The sequence below is a fragment of the Arachis ipaensis genome, chromosome B7 (assembly GCF_059453495.1).
Source record: "Arachis ipaensis isolate K30076 ecotype BB chromosome B7, ASM5945349v1, whole genome shotgun sequence".
NCBI classification, from domain to species: domain Eukaryota; kingdom Viridiplantae; phylum Streptophyta; class Magnoliopsida; order Fabales; family Fabaceae; genus Arachis; species Arachis ipaensis.
The window spans coordinates 6,075,571-6,098,026 of record NC_142442.1 but is presented as its reverse complement, the minus strand read 5'-3'; the positions used below and the strand labels follow the sequence as shown (position 1 = coordinate 6,098,026).

General features: G+C 30.7%; 3 protein-coding genes across 5 annotated transcripts; 1 reads left to right on the top strand and 2 right to left on the bottom strand.

The window, feature by feature from the left end:
- Positions 1-3,678: 3,678 nt before the first annotated feature.
- Positions 3,679-6,062, top strand: LOC107609685 (Ribosomal protein L20). The gene is made up of 3 exons (XM_016311703.3): positions 3,679-3,989; positions 5,020-5,228; positions 5,623-6,062. The coding sequence occupies exons 2-3, from the start codon at positions 5,043-5,045 to the stop codon at positions 5,800-5,802; spliced, it is 366 nt and encodes a 121-aa protein (XP_016167189.1). The 5' UTR covers positions 3,679-3,989; positions 5,020-5,042; the 3' UTR covers positions 5,803-6,062.
- A 997-nt stretch (positions 6,063-7,059) lies between these two features.
- On the bottom strand, positions 7,060-10,930 carry LOC107609338 (uncharacterized). 3 transcript variants are annotated; one of them, XM_088493886.1, is made up of 10 exons: positions 10,792-10,930; positions 10,175-10,429; positions 9,766-9,970; positions 9,433-9,523; positions 9,213-9,358; positions 8,865-9,108; positions 8,671-8,775; positions 8,406-8,588; positions 7,995-8,199; positions 7,060-7,678 (listed from the first exon to the last, which is right to left on the bottom strand). In XM_088493886.1, exons 2-10 carry the CDS (start codon positions 10,401-10,403, stop codon positions 7,194-7,196), a joined length of 1,893 nt encoding a protein of 630 aa, XP_088350012.1. In that variant the 5' UTR covers positions 10,404-10,429; positions 10,792-10,930; the 3' UTR covers positions 7,060-7,193. The 3 variants fall into 3 exon arrangements, with proteins under 3 accessions (XP_088350012.1, XP_016166749.1, XP_016166746.1); XM_016311263.3 differs by having other exon boundaries at positions 10,752-10,921; XM_016311260.3 differs by having other exon boundaries at positions 10,687-10,825.
- A 4,446-nt stretch (positions 10,931-15,376) lies between these two features.
- LOC107608732 (indole-3-acetaldehyde oxidase) lies at positions 15,377-22,016 on the bottom strand. The gene is made up of 10 exons (XM_016310445.3): positions 21,642-22,016; positions 19,437-21,098; positions 18,721-18,980; positions 18,407-18,616; positions 18,096-18,314; positions 17,002-17,967; positions 16,808-16,903; positions 16,543-16,641; positions 16,159-16,348; positions 15,377-15,841 (listed from the first exon to the last, which is right to left on the bottom strand). Exons 1-10 carry the CDS (start codon positions 21,808-21,810, stop codon positions 15,624-15,626), a joined length of 4,089 nt encoding a protein of 1,362 aa, XP_016165931.1. The 5' UTR covers positions 21,811-22,016; the 3' UTR covers positions 15,377-15,623.
- Between the last annotated feature and the right edge of the window lie 440 nt (positions 22,017-22,456).

Genomic DNA, 22,456 nt, shown 5'->3' with positions numbered 1-22,456 from the left:
GCTTCGCAGGTTGAGTCAGGAGCTAGTTATGCTGTATTCTTGGCTCTCTTTTCACTCTTTCGCTTATTCATACCTTTAACATTTAGGTTTCTTAGCACGCAAGCAATTTCGCTCTCTGAGTGTTGCGCTTTTTATTTTGTGATTTTGTTTTACCCGTTTTTCAAGGCTCCTAGTATATTATGTTTTTCCACTACTATAAGTAAATATTTTATGATTAGAGGTCCGTAACACTACACTACCTCTGTTCTACGACATAAGCGTAAAATTCTGTGTAGTAGGGTGTTACAGATATAAACATAAAACTGAAGAAAAATATTTTATTTCAATAAAAAGCTCACTTTTAGAATTGACGAAAAATATCATGATATAACAGATACTATAACTTGTCTATCAAAACATCAACCAAAAATTAAGATAATAAAAATACTAATTGTTAGATAAATACACAACAATTCCAACATCCGCAATAGCACTTAGGCAAATTCAATTATGAGAATTTCTGGGTTTAACTCCCGGCTGCAGAAAATTTTTTAGTTTCGCACCAAAATCCAACTTCTTCACGTGTTATATTTTTCGTACTCATTTGTATGAAGTACGGACGGATTTATTCATTGTTAACAATAGTGGTTAGTTATTCCCATTACAATATTAATTTTGACCTTACTTTAATAAATTATTATTAAATAAAGTTTGGTATCACTAATAATCTTTAATATATTTTTGCATTTAATTTGATATAAATATAAAATTGAGGCAAAATCAATGTTGAGAATTTCCGGACTCCAGGCTGCGAAAAATTTTTTAGTTTCGAGCCAAAGTACAACTACTTAGCCTGTTATATTTTTCATACTCATTTGTACGAAGCAGGCACGAATTTATTTATTGTTAACAATAATGGTTAGTTTTTTTCATTATATTATTAATTTTGACTTTTCTCTAAAAAATTATTATCAAATAAAGTTTATTATCACTAATAATTTTTAATATATTTTTACATTTAATTTGATATAAACATAAAACTAAAGAAAAATATTTTACTTCAATTAAAAACTCACTTTTAGAATTGAAGAAAATATTATGATATAACAAATACTAGAACTTGGCTATCAAAACATCAATAAAAATTCAATGTTGAGAATTTTCGAGTTCAACTCCCCTTGTTATATTTTTCGTAGTCATTTGTATGAAACACGAACAAATTTATTCATTTTTAATAATAATGGTTAGTTATTTTCATTATAATATTAATTTTGACCTTACTCTAATAAATTATTATCAAATAAAGTTTTGTATCACTAATAAACTTTAATATATTTTTACATTTAATTTGATATAAACATAATACCGAAAAAAATATTTTACTTCAATAAAATACTCATTTTTAGAATTGAAGAAAAATATGATGATATAACAAATACTAGAACTTGTCTATCAAATCATCAAATAAAAATTAAGATAATAGAAATAATAATTGTTTGATAAATACACATCAATTCCACCATCTGCAGTAGCACTCAGACAAATTCAATGATTAGATTTTTCGGGTTCAACTCCTAGCTTCGAAAAATTTTTAGTTGTATGAAATATGAACGAATTTATTCATTGTTAACAATAATAGTTAGTTATTCTCATTATAATATTAATTTTGATCTTACTCTAAAAAATTATTATCTAATAAAATTTATTATCACTAATAATCTTTAACAAATTTTTACATTTAATTTGATATAAACATAAAACTGAAGAAAAATATTTTATTTTAATTAAAAACTCACTTTTAGAATTGAATAAAAATATCATGATGATATAATAAATACTAAAATTTGGCAATCAAAACATTAACCAAAAATTAAGATAATAAAAATAATATTTTTTAGATCAATACACAACAATTCCACCATCTGCAATAGTACTCAGGCAAATTCAATGTTGAGAAATTCTAGATTCAAGTCTCGGTTGCAAAAAAATTTTTTGTTTCGCACCAAAATGCAATTTCTTGGCCTGTTATATATGAAACATGGACGAATTTTTTCCTTATTAACAATAATGGTTAGTTATTCCCATTACAATATTAATTTTGACTTTACTCTAATAAATTTCTATCAAATAAAGTTTATTATCACTAATAATGTTTAACATATTTTTATATTTAATTTGATATAAACATAAAACTAAAGAAAAATATTTTACTTCAACAAAAGATTCACTTTTAGATCTGAAAAAAATATCATAATATAACAAATACTAGAACTTGGCTATCAAAACATCAACGAAAAATTAAGATAATAAAAAAAATATTTGTTTGATAAATAAACAATAATTTCACCATCGTTGTAGCACTTTGGCAAGTTCAATGTTAAAAATTTTCGAGTTCAACTCCCTGACTGTGTTTATATTTTTCATACTCATTTGTACGAAGTACACGGACAAAATTTATTCATTGTTAAAAAATTGTTAGTTTCACGCCAAAATATAATTTTTTGGCCTGTTATATTTAGCACAGACGAATTTATTCATTGTTAATAATAATGGTTAGTTATCCCCATTACCATATTAATTTTGACTTTGTTCTAAAAAATTATTATCAAATAAAGTTTATTATCACTAATAATCTTTAATATATTTTTATATTTAATTTGATATAAACATAAAACTGAAGAAAAATATTTTACTTCTATAAAAAAAACTCACTTTTAAAATTGAAAAAAAATATCATGATATAACAAATATTAGAACTTGGCTATCAAAACATCAACCAAAAATTAAGATAATAAAAATTACATTTGTTAGATAAATAACAACAATTTCACCATTCGCAGTAGCGTTTAGGCAAATTCAATGATCAGAATTTTTGGGTTCAACTTCCGGCTAACTTCTTGGCCTGTTATATTTTTCATACTTATTTGTATGAAGCACTAACAAAATTATTCATTGTTAACAATAATGGTTAGTTATTCCCATTACAATATTAATTTTTACCTTACTCAAAAAAATTATTATCAAATAATGTTTATTATCACTAATGATATTTAATATATTTTTACATTTCATTTAATATAAACATAAAACTGAAGAGAAATATTTTACTTCAATAAAAAAATTCACTTTTAAAATTAAAAAAAAATATCATGGCATAACAAATATTAGAAGTCCACAAACAAAACATCAACCAAAATTTAAGGTAATAAAAATAACATTTGCTAGATAAATATACAATAATTCCATTATACGTGGTAATACTTATGGTAATACTTAGACAAATTGAATGTTGAGAATTTTTAGGTTCAATTCCCTACAAAAAAAATTTTTACCCTCGCACCAAAATCCAACTTTTTAGCCGGTTATATTTTTCATACTCATTTGTATGAATTACGGATAAATTTATTTATTCATTGGCCAGCAGAAGCATGACTAATTTTTAACAATAATAGTTAATTATTCTCATAATAATATTAATTTTGGCTTTACTTTAATAAATTATTATCCAAATTATTTTATTAACCTTAATTTTAATAATATATTAAACTATTACGTTAAATTAATTTTAAATTAAAAATGATAATTTTATCAACTTATTTTAATAGTAAATTTTAAATTGAAAAATTAATAAAAATATAAAAAATGAGAAATCAAAATAAATTACACCATCTATTTACTCTAATTTCCCCAACTTCCCCAATCCCTAACCTTTTTCCCCTTTTTCAATTTTCTCTCTCTGCTCCAAACTCCAGAGTCACTGCCCCCGGCGTCACTGCCGCCGACGTCGCTGCGGCGCTGCTGCGTTCTCCCCCATCGCTGCTCCATTCACCGCGTCTGTTCTGCGTTCCACTTCGCCAACGCCACTCCGTCATCGTCTGTCGAGTCTCGCCTCTCCAGTTTCAAGCCGTTTCAGGCACCGCAACTCTTCAGTCTTCAGCCTCTCGAGTCTGTTCGTCCCTGCTGCCTGCTGGGCACCACACCGCTGCTGGCTGCTGCCTCCTGGAGTCTTGGTACATTCACTGATCTACTTGCTTCGTTGCTTGTATTTGACATTTTGTTTAGTAAAAGTTGATTTTATATTATTTAGTAATAAGAATCTGATATTGACAATGATTTTGTGAATTGTGATTTTCGACATAGTTGGCTCATGATTGGTTTGTTAATGTTATCCTATAATTGCTAATTTTATCTCATGATTGATTTTGATATAGTTGGTTTGTTAATTGTGAAATGTGAATTTTGATTGAATTAGGATATTGTTCTCATGATATAATTGCTAATTTGGTGTCACTGATCTGTTTGTTAAATTGTTTGTGTATTGAATTAAGATATTGTTTTTTGTTGCTTCTGGAAATTAATTTGAATGACTTATGTTTGTGTGTATTGACTTATAATTGAATTAGGAAGGATATTGTACAATAACATAGTACAATTGTAAAAATTATTATCATATTATGTATATTTTGTCTCCACTATCAAAATTTTCTGGATCCGTTTTTGGTATGAAGTGTATATAGCTAGCTTTGCATTGGCCCATGACTGTGACTAGTGGTTTATGTAAGCTGAGCGAGTGCCTTTTATGTGTTTGACAAAATGCCTGACATCTTTTTTCGTGGGAATTATTTGTATGTTAGCTAGTTTTGTGTTCTAGGCATTTGGTTAAAGTTCGGATTTTTCGTATAACAGTACTTGGCCACTCCAGAGTAACACATTGTATCAGTAACACAGGGTTCTTAATTATGAGTTGTATTATTCCTTAAAAAATTGGGTGGCATTTCATATAAATGTTGGAGCTTAAGTTTGATGCATTGGCTCCTACCACATGTTTTCATTTGTAAATCTTTTAGACAGTGAGTTGTTGAGTAAAAATATTACGATATTGTCGCAATACTTGATTGGATGTATGTGTTAACACGTGCAATGTATGCATATATTATAAATTGAATTCTACATGTCAATAAAGTTTTCAATTTTCATCCTCAGTTTGGAAATTGAGATTTTTTATTTATTTATTTTTGGATGATGAAATTGTGTTTGTAGAGTGACGAGAACGAGAGAAGAAAATGAATAAAGATAAGATATTCAAGCTTGCAAAGGGCTTCAGGGGGAGAGCCAAGAACTGCATAAGGATAGCAAGGGAGAGGGTGGAGAAGGCCTTGCAATATTCGTATCGAGATCGCCGCAACAAAAAGCGTGACATGAGATCCCTTTGGATACAAAGGATTAATGCTGGAACCCGCCTTCATGGTGTATGTGTACTATTCATTTTATTCTCTTAACAATTAATATTTAATAATATGCAGATGATTTTATATCTTTTGGACTTCAATACTTGAGAATGAAATATGGTATGCGGCTGCTAATGTTATCATTAAACTTTAGTCATTGAATCAAACCCTTGGTAATGGAATTGTTATGATTGCGAACCATTTTGTAAATATTTGTTTAATCCATGTTTGCACGAAAGTATTTGGTGTGGGAATACCCTGAGTTTAGTGTCACAGCCAGTATGGAGATTCTCAAACCAAAAGAACAAAAATATTATCTGTTGTCAATTTCCAACACCTAATGTTCTGAATATTAGGTAAACTCTGTCTAATCTCCGATACTTTCCTTTATCGAACCCTTGTTTTAATTTTCCAGGTCAATTATGGAAACTTCATGCATGGTCTGATGAAGGAGAATATCCAACTCAACAGAAAGGTTCTGTCAGAATTGTCCATGCATGAGCCATACAGCTTCAAGGCACTGGTAGATATATCAAAAAATGCATTCCCAGGAAACAAGAATGTGGTAATTCCTCCAAGAAAGGTGGCTATCTAGAGGAATTTGGCATTTCAGCAAACTGTTAGAGCTAGTATCTATGAGAATCATAGGATCTTGAGGATTTTGGGCTTAGTACGCTACAAGTTACTGTGAAAGTTGTATTCCTTTTGCTCTTGAACTTTCCTATATACTCTTACCTTCATATCTTTATTCATCTCCCGCATGCTTGTTTCAGTGTCAATAATATGTAACCTTAATAACCAAGTTTCTCATAGTTGAGGTGTTTTGTTTGTTCCTTGAGATCAGGAACAGTTTTATTTTTGTTTAGTTTTTTAATTTGGAAAACAAAATGTCTCGTCTTACCAGGGGTGGTAACATGCACCCTACCCTCGGGTATCCAATCCTATCCAACCCGGTTGAGTAGGGTTGCCAACCCAATCCGTTGCGACTAAGGTTGAGTGTGGGTCGGATAGGTTATATCAACTTATCTCTTACTACTTTCAAAAGACTTTAACAGTGTGATTTCAATTGTTCACTTGACTTCCACATTTTTTTGGGAATGCAATGGTAGCATGACAAGCTCATCCATAGTTACGAAAGCGGAAAGCCATCCAGAAAAGTTAAAGTTAGTAACTTAGTACCAACGATTTAGAAAGGGCTACAGTCAATTCTTACGACGAGATACTTCGCTTTATGCAGGAATAGCCAAAGAGACCAGAGTAGGGTGCGGATTGGGTTTCAACTTTACCTGATCAACCCGCACCCTATATATGTATATGTTAAGAAAATATGTTATAGGTAGGTGTTGAACTAAGGGTCTCTCATTTAATGCAAAAAGTTTTTACTATTAAGCTCAGATCAACAATTGATTATTTAGCACCTTTGTTTATTTAAAAATTAATTATATTTTAGTAATATATAAATACAATATTGTATCACAATATTTTATTTCTATTTGTATTATTAATTTAAGCAAAGACTTTTATATAGAATTGAGCATTTGATGGTTATGTTGTTTATGGGACGATTGTGTTGTTTGTGAAATGATTATGTTGCTTGTATTGAATTTTTAATTTGCAAGCTTATTAGATTATATAATAATATTACATATTTGTGAAAATCTGCAAGTATGGTTGGATACCTGCAGGTTGAACGCGGATAGGATTAGGGTTAAGTTATTCTCAATCCGCAGATAGAGTTAGAGTTGGATTCAAATTTTATCATATTCTATCTATTGCCACTCCTATGTCTTACTATACTATGAGGCACCTTCTATCCAAGAAGAAAAAAGAAAAATAAAAGAAGAATGTCAAGGAATCAAAAGTTTTTCTATTATTAATATCATAAAATTAAGTTTGAGACATTCAATCATTAATGATAAATGCCAAGTTAATGATAACCCGGTGTTCCTAGAGAAATTTTCTCATACAAGACTCTATCATTTCATTTCAGTACTTAGTGGAGTTTGTGGTCAAACCAAAACCAAATGGAAATAAAGCATCATAATGTTTATCACCAACATTCATAGGAAGTTGGTCAACACTCTTGAACCATGTTCTTGCAAGCTTGCCACTGAATCCATAGTCACCAAAGAGAGTGTCAGCAACACCTTGGCCTTCAGTTCCCGGAAGCCAAGCGGCCACAAGTGCATCTATCTTTGACAGATACGGCTGAACCACAACTGGACGGCCGGTGACGAGAACCACCACACACCGGATGTAACTGCATACATTGGTTATTGTGATTGGACCTGGCTCGGCTATGGTCAGGTTCAAACTGTCGCCGTACGTTTCTGCATAAGGGGGTTCGCCTACAACCACTATGGCGTATGAGAACTTGTTGGACTTGACAAAGTTTGAGTCAGGGTTTTCATTGAAGACAACTTCAGTAGCAGGATCAACTGTTTGTTTCACAGCATTGAGGATTGTTGTACCTGTTGGGAAAAATGGAAAATTTATCAAAGATTTTGTAGATATCTTCCAAAAGGAAAACATGAACAAATATCTAGCTATATGCATGGATATTATTCAATCTGCATGTAGATCCATGTAAGTTTTCTATGGTTCAATTTTTACAACATCCAAATAATATAACTAATGTAAATATTGAATTGGTAAAGACTTAAGAGTTACAAGGACTTGAATGTAACAGTATACGCCTGCGCATGCAGTCGACTTAGAATGGAAGCTTCCGGTGTTATTCTAGAACAAGAGACCAAACTTAACATTTAACAAACAAAGTGGACTTACCAACTGTGAGATCATTGCCACCAAGACCTTGCCATGTTATTGTCCATCCTCCACACTGATAGCCCAAGTTGTCAGCATGGCTTCCGGCCACCAATATTTTTGCAGTTTTCTTGGGAAGGGGAAGCAATGGTGTCTCAGCAGATTTACCATTCTTTAGCAGCACAAGTGATTTCCTTACAGCTTCCCTTGCTAACTCTCTGTGTTCCTGTTGAAGACACAATACTTAGATCAATGAATGGCCTCTTCCCACTTAAATGATCTGCAAGGTAATCAAACTCAGAGTTCACCTGAACTAGTAGAGCTTAGCCAAACTTGAATTGTAAAACTCAACTTGGAAAACCGTAAACTCAATTCGGGAAACTAAACTAATAAACTTGTGCGAGTTTGTGAGTTAACTCGAAGAAAATGTACCTTACTACCAAGTTGGTTCACCAGGCTTTGATCAGCTAGTGGATTCTCAAATAGCCCCATAACAAATTTTACTCTTAGGATTCTGCTCACAGCATCATCAATCCTACTCATTGGAATGATTTTGTTCTTCACTTGATAGGTCAGGTCATCAATGAATATGGTGAAGTTGTAGGGAACCATAATCTACATAATAATGTATATGCTAAATAAGAATAAAAACCATAATGTTAAAATTTCATATTCAGAAAGCATCATATATATTTACCATATCAATTCCAGCACTAACACCAGCTTGAACTGAGTATGAATAGTTAGCACCAGGAGGAGAAGTAATCCTATCAATTCCCATCCAATCTGATATGACAAAACCCTGAAAAAGAAACCAAAATTGTGCATGACATTAAGCATACATTTTAATTGTTTTATTCGAGAACTAATTGAACAAAATTTTATATTTACCTTGAACTTCAATTTGTTCTTGAGGTAATCAGTGACTAGAAAATGGTTAGCATGCATCTTCTTGCCATTCCAGCTAGAGTAGGAAACCATCACTGTCGAAACACCTTTGGCGATTGCGTCGAGATATGCAGGCATATGAATGCTAAGCAATCCATTGTAACTTATCACTGTGTTGTTCTCATTGATTCCCTTGCTTGTGCCTCCATCCCCAACATAATGCTTGGCACAAGCTGCAACCTTGTTCCTGCAATATCAATTCATCAAGGAAGATCAAATTATACACTGATTCATACTGATGTTTATTTTGATTTTTCAAGCACAATTTTAAACCAGGAATCAAGATCTTACTTTCCAGCAACAAAGGGTACACCCTTTAATTTATTTCCAACAATGTCTCCTTGCAAACCAGGAATAATTTCGGTCATTGTCCTAACAACCTGAGGATCCTCACTGTAGCTTTCATAGCAACGTCCCCACCTCGGATCTCTGCAAACCTGTAGACAAAATACTTGATCAAATGTTTTATGTAATTGGAAACATAGAATTACAATGCTGCTTAATTAATTACCGCAATACATGGCGCGAAAACATATTGAATTCCAGTAGCTCTAACTTCAAGAGCAGTAGCATCTCCAATCTTCTTTAACAGCAGAGGATCCCTAAACCATACAGTATAAATTCATTATAATTATGGCTATTTTTATTCAGTCTAGCAGCTACATAGTGCTAACACATAAAATAGAAAGAATAACTCATCTAAAAAATCCATAACCACTAAGAAATAATCTTAATGCAACGAATTCTTATTGAATTCATGTGTTATAACAATTTCAGTTTCCTTGGTACAGTTTAATTTATGGCAGCTTGAATGAGAATCTATTTAAGGATATTCTGAACTTGCCTGGTAGCTCCAAGCCCAACATTGTGTGGGAAGATTGTTGCTTTGTAGACATTGTTGTGGCCATGAACTGCATCTATGCCATAAATCATGGGAATCCCAAGGCGTGTCGACAAAGATCCACTTTGGAGCTGATTCACCAATTGGACCCAAGCCTCAGGAGATGCTTTTGGTGCCGGAACACTCCCTCCTCCACTCAATACACTCCCTGCCAAAATCAATCAATTATCAGATCAACTTTGCTATTTGGATGTAACAAGCTCACTCTTTAATTTTTTTTCAAAAGTTATTAACTTTTTAATCTATAGTTGCCAACTATTTGTTTTCCAGTGATCTATAGCTGAAAAAGCCAAAAGGGTATGCCATTAAAACAAAAAAGCACTGATCTTTTAGTAGAAATTTGGATGCTAACCAATGAAGTAGTTCTTCATAACATCTGAGGTGGCAACAGCTCTCTCAATCTGTACCATTTGGCCTATCTTCTCCTCTAATGTCATTCTTTTGAGCAAGTCTTTGATTCTAACGTTCAATGGCTGTTTTGGATCCTTATACTTCAAATATTCTGCTTCTGAAAATGAAACCAAGCAGCAACACAGTAGCAGAATAGTAATACCCACAATGGGTATTGAAGATCTTCCCATTTTAACACCTGAACCTTTTATGATTTCTGCATAGCACAAAACACAGTAAAAAAAAATTGAAGAAGGAAAAAAATAAAAGAAAAGAAAAAAGGAAAAACATTTTCAACACTTAGATTAGACAGTAGAATGGCCTAAAGGGATTCTATTCTGTCTACTGTCTGAAAAAAAAGCCACAGTTACATGAATTTTTGCAAAATAAGAAACATGTGAATCACATTTAATGAACATATCAAGAACAAACCAAACAAACGAAAAGGCAAGGTGGAAAAAAAAAACATGTTACTCGGGGAGGAAATGGAGCATAGTGTAGGCATTAAAGAATGCTGTTACTCAGATTAGATACAGAACTTGAACTTGAACTTGAAGTAGCTTAGCTTAAACACTTAACTTGATTGGATTCCAGAGAGGAAGATAATGAGCTAGATTTATGAGTGTGAAGCGTGCAATGAGTGTTGTATAGAGAGAGAAAGAGTGGGAGCTACTTTCTTAATTATCAGTGAACAATGTCTGGTTCCGGCAGCATTTTTTGAATCTAAGCATAGATATTGATAAAAATATATGCACATGCTATAACACTTTTTTCTTTCTTCTTTTCTTTTTTTTAAAATTCCATGCTTTAACGTTTTTTTTGTTTGTTTTGAAAAAATTGGAATTTCAACGAACATTATGGTTGTTGCATTAGAATACAACCTATTGTTATTAATTATTATTGATTATTGATTTATATTTGTTAGTATACAATATTTTTACAGAGAGAATTAATAATATTTTATGAATTATAATTAAAAGTCTTAATTTATTTTTTTAATATTTAAATATATTTTATTTTTAAAAAAAATATCAAAAAATAAAAATTCCAAAAGAATGAGTTAGAATTTTTAATATTTTTCATATTTTGTTGCCTTGTCAATGAACAAAAGTGTTTAATTTAATTACACAGGTTCAAAAAAATCATACACAAAGCCTTTGATAAATGACGGATGCTAGAGGGCTCTTAGATTTATTATTTTTAACTAGCGGTTAGATATTTAAAAATATAAATTAAAATATATTGCTAAATTATTTGACTAAAAAATTAAATTAATAATTAAAAATAATAATAATAAAATATATTATAATAACCTTTTAATATTTCTCTTGATAAATTACAATAGAAAAGGAATTTAAATTGTTATAGCGTGAAAATTAGACTTTAATACTTTATTATCATTATTCTAAAAGTCATACGTTTACTTAATTCTTTTTCTTTTCTTATGGAAGAAATTTTTTTATTTAAGAAAAAAAGTCAAGCAATACCTATAAATTACAGAATATAGATTAGATCTAAAATTAAAAAAATAAATAATTCTTATGTTGAATTATGATTTGAAAAAAAGCAGAGTTTGATTATAAAAAAAATTATAAGACAAAAATAAAGATAAATCACAATCTTTTTTATTTTTAATTTTATATAAAAAATATTGTAATACAAAAAATTATTCTCTCTTCTCCAAATAATTCTAAAAACCTTTTAAATATAAAAATTTTTTTCGACAAAAAGTTTTTTTCACTATATCTTTGTCTTAGACCTGTAATATTATATTCAAAATATCCATAAAAAATTTAATACATTACAAAAAATAAGAGAACAACTACAAAAGGAATATTTTAGATGAACCTATTATCTTAGTAATTAAATTTATTAAAAAACGTATATATTAATAAATATATAATCTAATAACTAATTTACTTATTTTTTTTAAATTAAAATTATATTTTAAAACAAAGTAATGCAATTAAATATAAATCACTTTTAAATTTAAAAAAAAATGGTATATAATTCACACGTGTATGGGAACATATCTCATCGGTAATTTAGTATGTAAAGTCTTAAATCTTTTCTGACGATTTGAGAGGTCGGCGAGATTTTGGGTATGTGGAGCCAATGGATCTGGAAAGGAAAAAAATGGCTTTCAAAATTATAAAAAGGAAAATTACTTTTCATTCAATAATCTAAACAGTTTAGGGTTGTCTATTGGACTGTGTTTGCCAACCAAGATAAAATAATATACTGAAAATAAATCCTAAAAAACAGATATATAAAAATTAATATTTTTATATTTTATTTGATAAAAAATTAAAACAAATTATAAAAATTTTATTTATTTTTTTATATAAAAAATTTGGGAAAAAATTATAATATTAAAAAAATATAATTATAAAAAATTAATAAGAATAATACAAAAAATAAAAAATAAATTATGTTTCTGTATTTTCTGTCAAAAACGATATAAAATATATTAATTTAATATCTTTTGATATAATATTTCTGTCTATACCTTACCTATTAAATCTTATAAACAAACGTAATTTTGATGTTCACAAAACCTTTAAATATTTGTTAAAATAATTATTTTTAATACTGATTATTTAGATAAATATCTATTTTTTATATGCAATTAATATAAAAATATTTTATATGTGTATTGGGTTAAAGAAATAGATACATTCATAATCATATAAAAGAACAAAATTAATTTAATAATTATATAAAATATTTTAAATTTTTAATTTATTAAAATTAAACTCTTTGAATAATTATAAAAATTGATCAAATGATTATTAATACATCAAAAGTAAAAGGCTTTACTTATTAATTTGGATTTTTAAAAATAAGGATAAAAAATGTGTAGTGTATATATGTGCATAATATATGCATTTGTCAATTGAGATGAGCACTATGCATAATCTGTAGAGTGTAGTATGGATTTGATTTTCTTTTCGAACTAAATAAATATTTATATCTTTAACCAATTTGAGATAATTTAATTATTAATTTACTAATTTATTTAAGTAATTAATAAAATTTTAAATCTTATTTTTTTTCATATAAAAATCTATTCTCCAACAATAAATTTTAAATAAAACTCAGATCTATAGTAATTAATATGTCAAATTAGAAAATACTTTGTCCGTGAGAACTTAAAAAAATGTCTTTATCTTTACCGTGACAATGAAGACACTAAGACAAGTTCAGTTCTCTTGGGATGCTAATTGATAAGGCTGGCCCAAACATTGATGCATTTTGGAACATGCAATGCACAAAAAAAAAAGGTATTATGTCATATTAATGAAGAAGAAAATCTACCAATCTCTTCTCAGCCGGGGATTGACACTCATCATTTTTTTTTAATTATTTTAACTAGAATGAAACATGCACAATACCTGAAGAAATAAATTAATTATATTATAAAAAAATTTTTTAAGTGTACTGAGAATATTAGTATTCTAATTATTTTAACTATTAGATTTCAATTAATATATATTATATATATTTTTTATAATTTAGATCAACGGTTAAAATAATTAGAATACTGGTGTTTCTGATACACTTGAAACTCTTCTTATATTATATAATATAAAAAAAATTTTAAGTATATCAAAAATACTGGTGTTCCAGTTGTTTTAACCATTGATTTCAATTAATATATATTATATATATTTTTTATAATTCAGATCAATGATTAAAATAATTAGAACACCAGTATTTTCGGTACACTTAAAATTCTTCATATAATGTATTTTAATAAATATTATATTATTTAAAAATTGATTAGATAATATATAAATTAATGTTAAATTTAAATTATTTTATACTAAAAATATTTAGCAGAATATTTATTTGATAATTTATATAAAATTTTATATAATTATTTAACTAAAATATAATATAAATTAAGATATAGTTTATTATTTTAAATATTTGAATTCATTTATTTTTAAAAAAGAATAGAGTTTTTATATTATGAGTTGTATAAAATTATATTTTTATTTGTTACTTTTATTTTTACATTTGTTTTAGTTGTCATAGTTTGTCTTTTTATATGGTATTCTTTAGATTGCAAATAAGTAAGGAAAAAAATTTTAAAAAATGAATGAGAATGAGAAATACCAAAAATATAAATTAGTTTTATAATTATGATATATTTGAATATACCTGATAAAGAGATGTGCCAAATTTGAACTTATTTGGATTTTGAAAAATGAATGAGAATGAAAAATACAAAAAATGTAGATATAAAATTATGAATTAATTTTATAATCATAATATATTTGAATGTATTTAGTAAAAAAATGTGGCAAATTTAAACTTATTTGAAGGAATTTTCGCTAATTGATATGAGAAATTAAGAAATAAATAGTAGCATAGTCTCATGTAACATGCATGAGTAAATCAAATAATGCAGTCATAAGAGTATTAACATGTCTAAGTTGTAGAATGTTAATATTTGTAACTAAAAATTTTTATAATTATTATGACATTTTTAATGTATATTTATTATATTTAATTAGTATTTTATGTTTTAATTGAATAATAATATATAACAAATTTTAATTTTTTTAAAATTTTTTACTAAAAGATGATTGGTTGATTTTTAAATTTTGTTTAAATCTTGTTAAGTAAGTAAAATTGTTGACATGGATAGTTAAAAGAAAAAATATGGTTTTTTTTTTTCAAAGTTAGGAGTAAAACTCAAACTCGCAACTTCTAAATGAGTATAGAGAGATTATATCATTTGAGTTATAACGAATAAATATGACTTAAACACAATATAATAGAACTTAATATCAACTTTTATATAATAAAAATAAATAGATAGTATCTGAATAATTTAACCTCGTTACATTTTGTTGCCAAGGTGTGGGTTAAAACAAGTTCTTTTCCCTATTGAAATTAGACGTTCAGAACATAAAGTTTATAAAATCGAATATTTATAACTGGCTTAATAACAAAAACTACTAAAATAAATGTTACTAATAAATAATATAACTTCCTACCAACTACATTTCATGTTTTCGTCTCACCAACTCATTACTAAGGGATTTAACACTTGACCCCATTTTTGCAGATGGAAAAAACTTATACTAAGAACATTTTATGCCTAACATATGCCAATCTAAAGCCAAGTTTCTAGAGTTTAGTCGACTCATTCTTGATGCCAAAACTATTCATCTGCATTGACTTATACATCAAAACTTACATATATTAAGTCAAATGAAAATGTTATTCGTACAAATACATATGTAGTTTAATTTATTTTCAATGTGTATTTATATTTTAACATGTATTTTATACTGGTGGCTGGATTTAGTGACTGATTTTGGTGTACACGTACATAGTCTCGTAAATCAAAATATCACTCTTCTATTATTCAACCAACCAATTCAGTGTTGTAGAATTTACTTATTGCCCACCTTCCATTTTAAGTATCTTTGTACAATGTCAAGTCCAATATGTTCCTTAACCACAGGCATGGTTGCAGGGACCTCCAAGTCAAATGTTGAATCTGGTCCAACAAAATTGCTCCATGAAAGAACCTGTTTCCTTGCTTCTTTAATAGCTGCTCTTGTGGCACAGTGAACTGAAGCTGCCAATAGTAAAGGCGGCTCGCCGGAAGCTGCATAAAAAATATTCTATTTTCTAAATTTTTTGTTAATTTATCCACTTATGGGGATCTAACTTCTGATATCATTATCAAATCTATGTATGTATATTCATGATATCATTCTCAAATTCTCATTCATCCTATACTAATTTGAGTATCCATCCTTTTTGCTTTTACCGGATTTTCAGATGATTGGATGTATGTTTGTATTTGACTTCTATGCATTCAATCAAACCACTCATACATTTATGAAGAACCAATGAAAGAGAATGTATAAAAATCCCAGTTTCAATAACAAGTTATATGCACTTATGAGAATTCAATGTTACCCTTTGAAGAGAGAACCCTCTTCTGGTGATGACCACTGTTGAGGATCTGAACATTGAATTGTTTAGGTATGGTGTCAATTGTAGGGATTTTGTAGTTCCATGTGCCATCTGCTAATATCAAACCATCAGCATTTGTTTCATATTCCTCAAGCATGAAGAACCCCAACCCTTGAACAAAAGCTCCTTCAATCTGCAACATGCAATTATAAGGAGCACTTAGAACACTTTTTATAGCATAAGGACCAAACTGAAAATTGAATGAAACTAGAGATATTTTCAGAGTAATTTCACAAATAAAAACCACTCTAAGGCCTCCAGTTCTAGCACTGACATTAGTCTTGGGCTTGCATAGCAAATGTCTATTTATGTACACGGTCTGCTTACCTGTCCTAAATCAACAGCAGGGTTTAGACTCTGTCCGCAATCATAGATAATATCCGTTCGCAGAAATCTGGTTTCTCCGGTCAGAAGATCTATCTCCACCTGAGAAATAACTTCCATAATTTATCATAGCTTTATCTGATGATTTGGTTCAGTAATATGTTGTGTGACAACAGGACATAAGCAATATATTCAAGAAAAGCAACTTTAGGTGAACTTTAAGAAAATACAAAATTTTATTTGAGATGTGCACATGAAGAAAACTTACCTCACTTACTGCAGCACCATAATTAAGGTACAACATGGAATCCATACCAGGCACATATAATGTGGATGCAGATAAATTCACAGGTTGCATGTAAGCCTGTAGGTTCATAAATTGTCAACATGTTAATTTAAGAGAATGCTGTCAAACAATATCAAAAGAATTAATGTATCTATTCATAGTTTATATCCAAATACCTGAAGAATAAGTGTCTCCCACTTGATAGATCCCATTTCCTTTTGCAGCCTTTCCTTAAGAGGCTTTAGCCTCTCAACCAAGATATTGCAACAAAGTCTAACTGCCTCACAACTCGACTCCGATGTAGTGCTGCCAGCAGTGAACCCCCCTTGAACCATGCTCACAGTATCAGATTGTACAACTCGGACCTTGTCAACGAGGCCTTCCGTTCCATCGCATTGGATTGCACTGAGAGCAAATGCAGTCATCTGTTTCACCTTTGTCCAAAGACCCTGTCCTATTTCTATTCCTCCAACTTCAGCTACAACAGACCCGTCCGAGAAAATGCTTACTTTACCAGGGGTTGGCCTTAGACTCAGTTGAAACACAACCGGTACCCGGGAAATTCCCCTTTTTCTCCAAGTGTTAATCTTGTTGAACTCTTTCACCATTTTGGTTCTTTGATCATAGTTCGCCGAAGCAGCTATCTTGCTCCATATTGAAGGCAAGGTATACTCATGAGGTTCGCCGAAACAATACTCATGGAACAACTTAAGACTCTCATGTGTATGAAGATTAATACTTCTGACAGAATCTACATCCAGTGAAAGCATAGCTGCAACATTTTCTATTATAGCTTCGGCGATATAAGATCCCTGCACCTCCCCAGGGCCTCTCATTGCAGATCTACTAGGATGATTTGTTCTGCATACCTTTATATCAAATGATAAAGCACCCCAATCATACTTTTTAATTGCACCAACTATGTTATGTGGCATTATTGCACTTATATCCACATATATCCCTGCATTGACCAGTATCTGAAGTTCTAATGCAGTAATTTTCCCATCATTCCTAAATCCAACACTGTAAGTTATCTTCATTGGATGCCTTCCCCCAGCAATTATCATATCCGCCTTTCGATTTAGATACATTCTGACAGGGCGGCGTAATTTGTGCGCAGCGAGTGCACATGATGCTGCAACCTGCAAACATCATATAATTTACATCCAAATAAGAATCATGCTGCAGGAAAACTGATTGCTTGAATAACAAGTTAATAGAAATGTATGCAATTCAAAATTAAGAAATTAATGCATAACTAAATACTTACAGGTATGCTTTTTATGGCCTTGCCACCAAAACCTCCTCCAACCCTTCTTGTAATCATGCGAATATTATTTTCGGGAATACCTAAGCATCTTGCTATAGTTGCATGTGAATACTCAGGGCATTGGCTTGAAGAGTAAATTATAATGCAATTATCTTCATCTGGTACAGCAAGTGCAGTTTGTGTCTCCATATAGAAATAATATTGAGATCCAAGCTTCATCTGATTTTAAATTGAGATGATAATGAATATGGTTGAGCAATCTAACCGTTTCAACATACATAATTCAGAAGCAAACTTGGATAAACATGTACCTCCTTAGAAATAATCTTGTGATCTGCTTCAGCCATTCCTTTTGATAAATCACCAACATGTTTTGGATAGAGAAATGGAGGAACTTCGAAAAAGCTAGATTTTTCGACAGCATCTTCCACTGACAGAATAGGCTGATCAAGATCTTCAGTATCATAATCAACAACTGCAGAGTTTGCAGCCACATCTGCAAGTTTCTGAGTATCTGCAATCTACAGAAGCTGTACAGTGACTAAAATGGAATTTCCATGTATCAATGTCCAAAGAAACAAAAGAGAATCTCACACATTGTTGGATCAAAAAGTGAAGAACTCACCACAAAGGCGAGACGTTCTCCAACACATCTAGCAATCTCTTCAGCAAACAAAGGTTCAATGCCAAATATAGTCTTTGATCCAATGTTCTCTCCACCAATGGGAATGTCTTTACTTGAAATTACTCCCCTCACTCCATCCAGTAGTAAATCCGGCCTCAGCTTTATACTCCTTACCCTTGCTAAAGGCTTTGCGCTATAAATATATGCTCCATATAAGCAATTGTTTGGTGATGGAATATCATCAGTAAACACAGCTTCACCTACATATGATAAATTCATAAAAATGTACTTGTTACTGAACAGAAAATACAAAGAAAAAATAAAATTGAAAAGCATAATACAAGCCACAAATTGAATAAAATAACACTTCTTGACAGACAAAAAGACTTGTCTAATGCAAGCGAGGGATACATCAATTCTTTGGTTGCTGTTATCTAAAATTCAGCTAGATACCAACCCGTGAAGCGAAAAAGGAATTGTAATTATGCTAGAATAAATGTGAGGCTGCTTCTGTAACTAAAGCAATTTGAACACCGGCTCCCAAGGCGAAAGCCTTACCATTTTAATGAGGTCAACCATGAATTCAAGTGTAATTTAGTAAGAAACCAATATCAATGTAAAAATTGAAGTTTAGGCATTGAAAATGTAAATTGAAATGCATAAAAGATTAAGCTATCAATAATCTTTTTAAGAAAACAAGTTGGAAATAAACAAACCTGAAGCTTGCAGTGTAGCTCCAGATTTCATGATTGGCTCGCCAACAGGGTGATATTCATTTCCTGCTTCAAGAAATTGGTTTCCAGAAGACAGTAAAGTTGGAATTTCATCATGGTGAACCTGGTTATGATTCGTGTAACCATTTGAATGACCATTGGTTATTTTAGCAGGACTGTCAATCATGGGGTTAAAGAACTTAAAAAGAAAACCGGCTGCCAAGCTTGAACGGTAGCCAGCTTTTGTGGTACCACTTTCGGGTACGATAGTAGCTATAAGCAAGTTGACAGCATCATGCAGAATACTAAAACTTAACAGTTTTCCTTCTAAAAGTTGCTCAACATTTTTTGCTCTGATTGCATGTTTAGTTCCATAAGCACCAAAAGACAGCCTACAAGAATCAATCATGGTTCCCCCTGAATCTTTGTATTGTGAAACCTTGACTAGGAATGCTGCATTTAGATAGGGAAGGGCATTTCCGAGTGGCCGAGGAGAAGCTCGATGGGTTTCAAACAGGAATTTACTTTTCTGATCCAAAGATTTGTTTTTATTAAGTCCCAAACTTGGAATTTTAATGCTCAAAAGTACACTCTCCAAACTCAGTGGCTGTCTTTCTAGAAATTCCTCCAGCGCAATCCACTCGAGGTTTGTACCACTCATTATCTGAACCATTGAATCTACAGCAAGAAGTATTGTGGCAATGTCCGAAGGGAAATTATTCTTTTGCGCTATCACTAAATTGCCACCTATGCTAGCTGTGTTCCGAATAAAACTCGAGGCAACTTTTTCCATATGGTCTGCAATCTTTACAAGTATCATAACAAAATCTGAGAGAAACTCACCACTGCTTTCTTCCTTTAGTACTTCAATAGCTTTAGATATAGTCACTGCCGCTCCAATTTCAATTCCAGTTTGGTCTTTCCTGATCTTTGAGAGCTCCGGAATGCCCCTTAGATCAATATACCTGTCATAGTCATAGTTATCTTTGTAATATCCCATAGCAGTATTACTAACAATAAGTTTTATCCGGTTTCCATTGACTTGGTTCGATTCGAATAAGCGCTGTAGCTCCATTATACTACTAGGACTATGCCAACTCCTCTTATCCGAAGCCAAGAACAACACATCAGGTTTGATTTCCTTCAAAAACATTGGAAATATAACATTTTTATGATTTTGTTCATATTGAGGCAACCTACTAAGCTTTAAGTCCTTGTTCTCTCCCTTCCTCCAAAAACTGTTGAATCCTAAATCCTCCATATCAACATCACCTGCAAAGCTTTTGCAGGCATCGGCAATGGGCCGATAACCGGTACAGCGACAGAGGTTACCTGCAATAGCCTTTTCAGCCTCAGTAACAGTCACTTTTGAGAACCCTGGAGGCGTGTCCAAGCGATTGGTCTTTTCAGCATTGACAAGAGTACCGAAGAGCGAAACACACATTCCGGGAGTGCAAAAGCCACATTGTGAAGCATGGAACCCTGCAACTCTTTTGTGAATTGGGTGGAGTCCATCTTTACTGTTTCCAATGCCTTCACTTGTTGTAATTGAACAGCCATGTATGCTGCAAAGTAGTGTAAGGCAAGAACTCGCCGTAAAGTCTTCAATTCTATCAAGTATAGGATCATACTTGGAGATCAAAACCACACAAGCTCCACAACCACCTGTAAAAAACAACCATTTCAAAATATGAAGTTCCAAGTTGGAAAAAAAAAAAAAGGTTGTGGCAAACACCATATCCACCTTCAAGTACATTGAAAACCCCATCAGAAAAAATAACACTACTCACAAAGCTCAAGAATAACTGGAACCAGAACAAGGTCCTTTATCCTTATGCCTCAATCTATGAAGCATAAATTAGTTCAAAGCAAGGTCAATATAACAATCATCAATGTTTTAGGTTTATTCCAAAAAGGACCATAATCAATAATACTATACTATGGTCCATACCCAATAGTCAATATTTAATATCAAACTAATTCTTTCTAAAAAAATTAGTTCAAAGCAAGGTGAATACTATAGGGGGAAAAAATAATGAAGAACCAACTCAACAATCAATTGAATTACTTAATATAACACTAGTTGAATCAAATGATGCCACAGTGTTACATCAACACTGTTGACCTTTGTTCTAAGAAGAAAAATTGAAAAAAGTAAATAAATTCTTCAAAACAATAAATAAATAAATAAAAGAGGGTTATCATCACCTTCACCACAACCGAGCTTGACACTCTTGAAGGTTGTCTGGGAACGCAAGAATTCAAGCAAAGTGGTTGATGGGTCAACTTTGAAGAGCTCAAACCTCTCACCATTAACAGCAAAAACCAAACTTGTTTGTGTTGGTATCTCAGAGTTGATGTTGTTCTTCACTTCCATTGTTTTCTGAAGATTAGTGAATAGTTCACACTTCACAGTTCACACTATTATTTTGTCTACACTCCCATAAATTCTGTATGGTTTCAACTGATTTGGAACATGCAAATGTTATTACATCAACTAATCTCACTATTATTTTCTCGGGTTTTTTTTGTATTACTTTGGTAATCTTCAATTTAGAACACACTGAACAATTTCATAGCTTCAAGTAATTACTAGTATTTTTTTATTAAATAAAAGTTAAGATTGATTTGACATCGTTCAACTCATCTACGAAAGAGCATATAATTAGATTGCTCAATTAATACTAATAAAAAAAAGTTGGTAGTCAATATTTTTGTTTTAATAAAAAAATAATGATATTCATCATGATAAATAAATATATTAAATTATTTAATTATTTTTATATATATAAATGGTTAAAAAGTTAAAATTCATGTATGACAAATAAATTGTTATCAATGTTTAACGGTTTATAAACAATTGGTCTACGATAACTTTTTTTCTTTTTTTTCAATTTCACATGATATCTCAAACTAAACTATCTTTATTTTGATAGGATTAAGTCTTATTAATTTGCATTTATTATTCACTCAAGTTCGATCTGAAAAATTTGGTTTACACCTGAAATATTATTTATCTGACA

Coding starts and splice junctions, on each gene's coding strand:
- LOC107609685 (XM_016311703.3), top strand. CDS start 5,043: ATGAATAAAGATAAGATATTCAAGCTTGCAAAGGGCTTCAGGGGGAGA. Junction 5,229..5,622: donor CTGGAACCCGCCTTCATGGT/GTATGTGTACTA, acceptor TTAATTTTCCAG/GTCAATTATGGAAACTTCAT.
- LOC107608732 (XM_016310445.3), bottom strand. CDS start 21,810: ATGGAAGTGAAGAACAACATCAACTCTGAGATACCAACACAAACAAGT. Junction 17,968..18,095: donor AGGCCATAAAAAGCATACCT/GTAAGTATTTAG, acceptor TGATGTTTGCAG/GTTGCAGCATCATGTGCACT. Junction 16,642..16,807: donor ATGGTGCTGCAGTAAGTGAG/GTAAGTTTTCTT, acceptor GTTATTTCTCAG/GTGGAGATAGATCTTCTGAC.
- LOC107609338 (XM_016311260.3), bottom strand. CDS start 10,717: ATGCCTACACTATGCTCCATTTCCTCCCCGA. Junction 9,524..9,765: donor GTTGGGCTTGGAGCTACCAG/GCAAGTTCAGAA, acceptor TGTATGGTTTAG/GGATCCTCTGCTGTTAAAGA. Junction 9,359..9,432: donor TTTTCGCGCCATGTATTGCG/GTAATTAATTAA, acceptor TTTTGTCTACAG/GTTTGCAGAGATCCGAGGTG.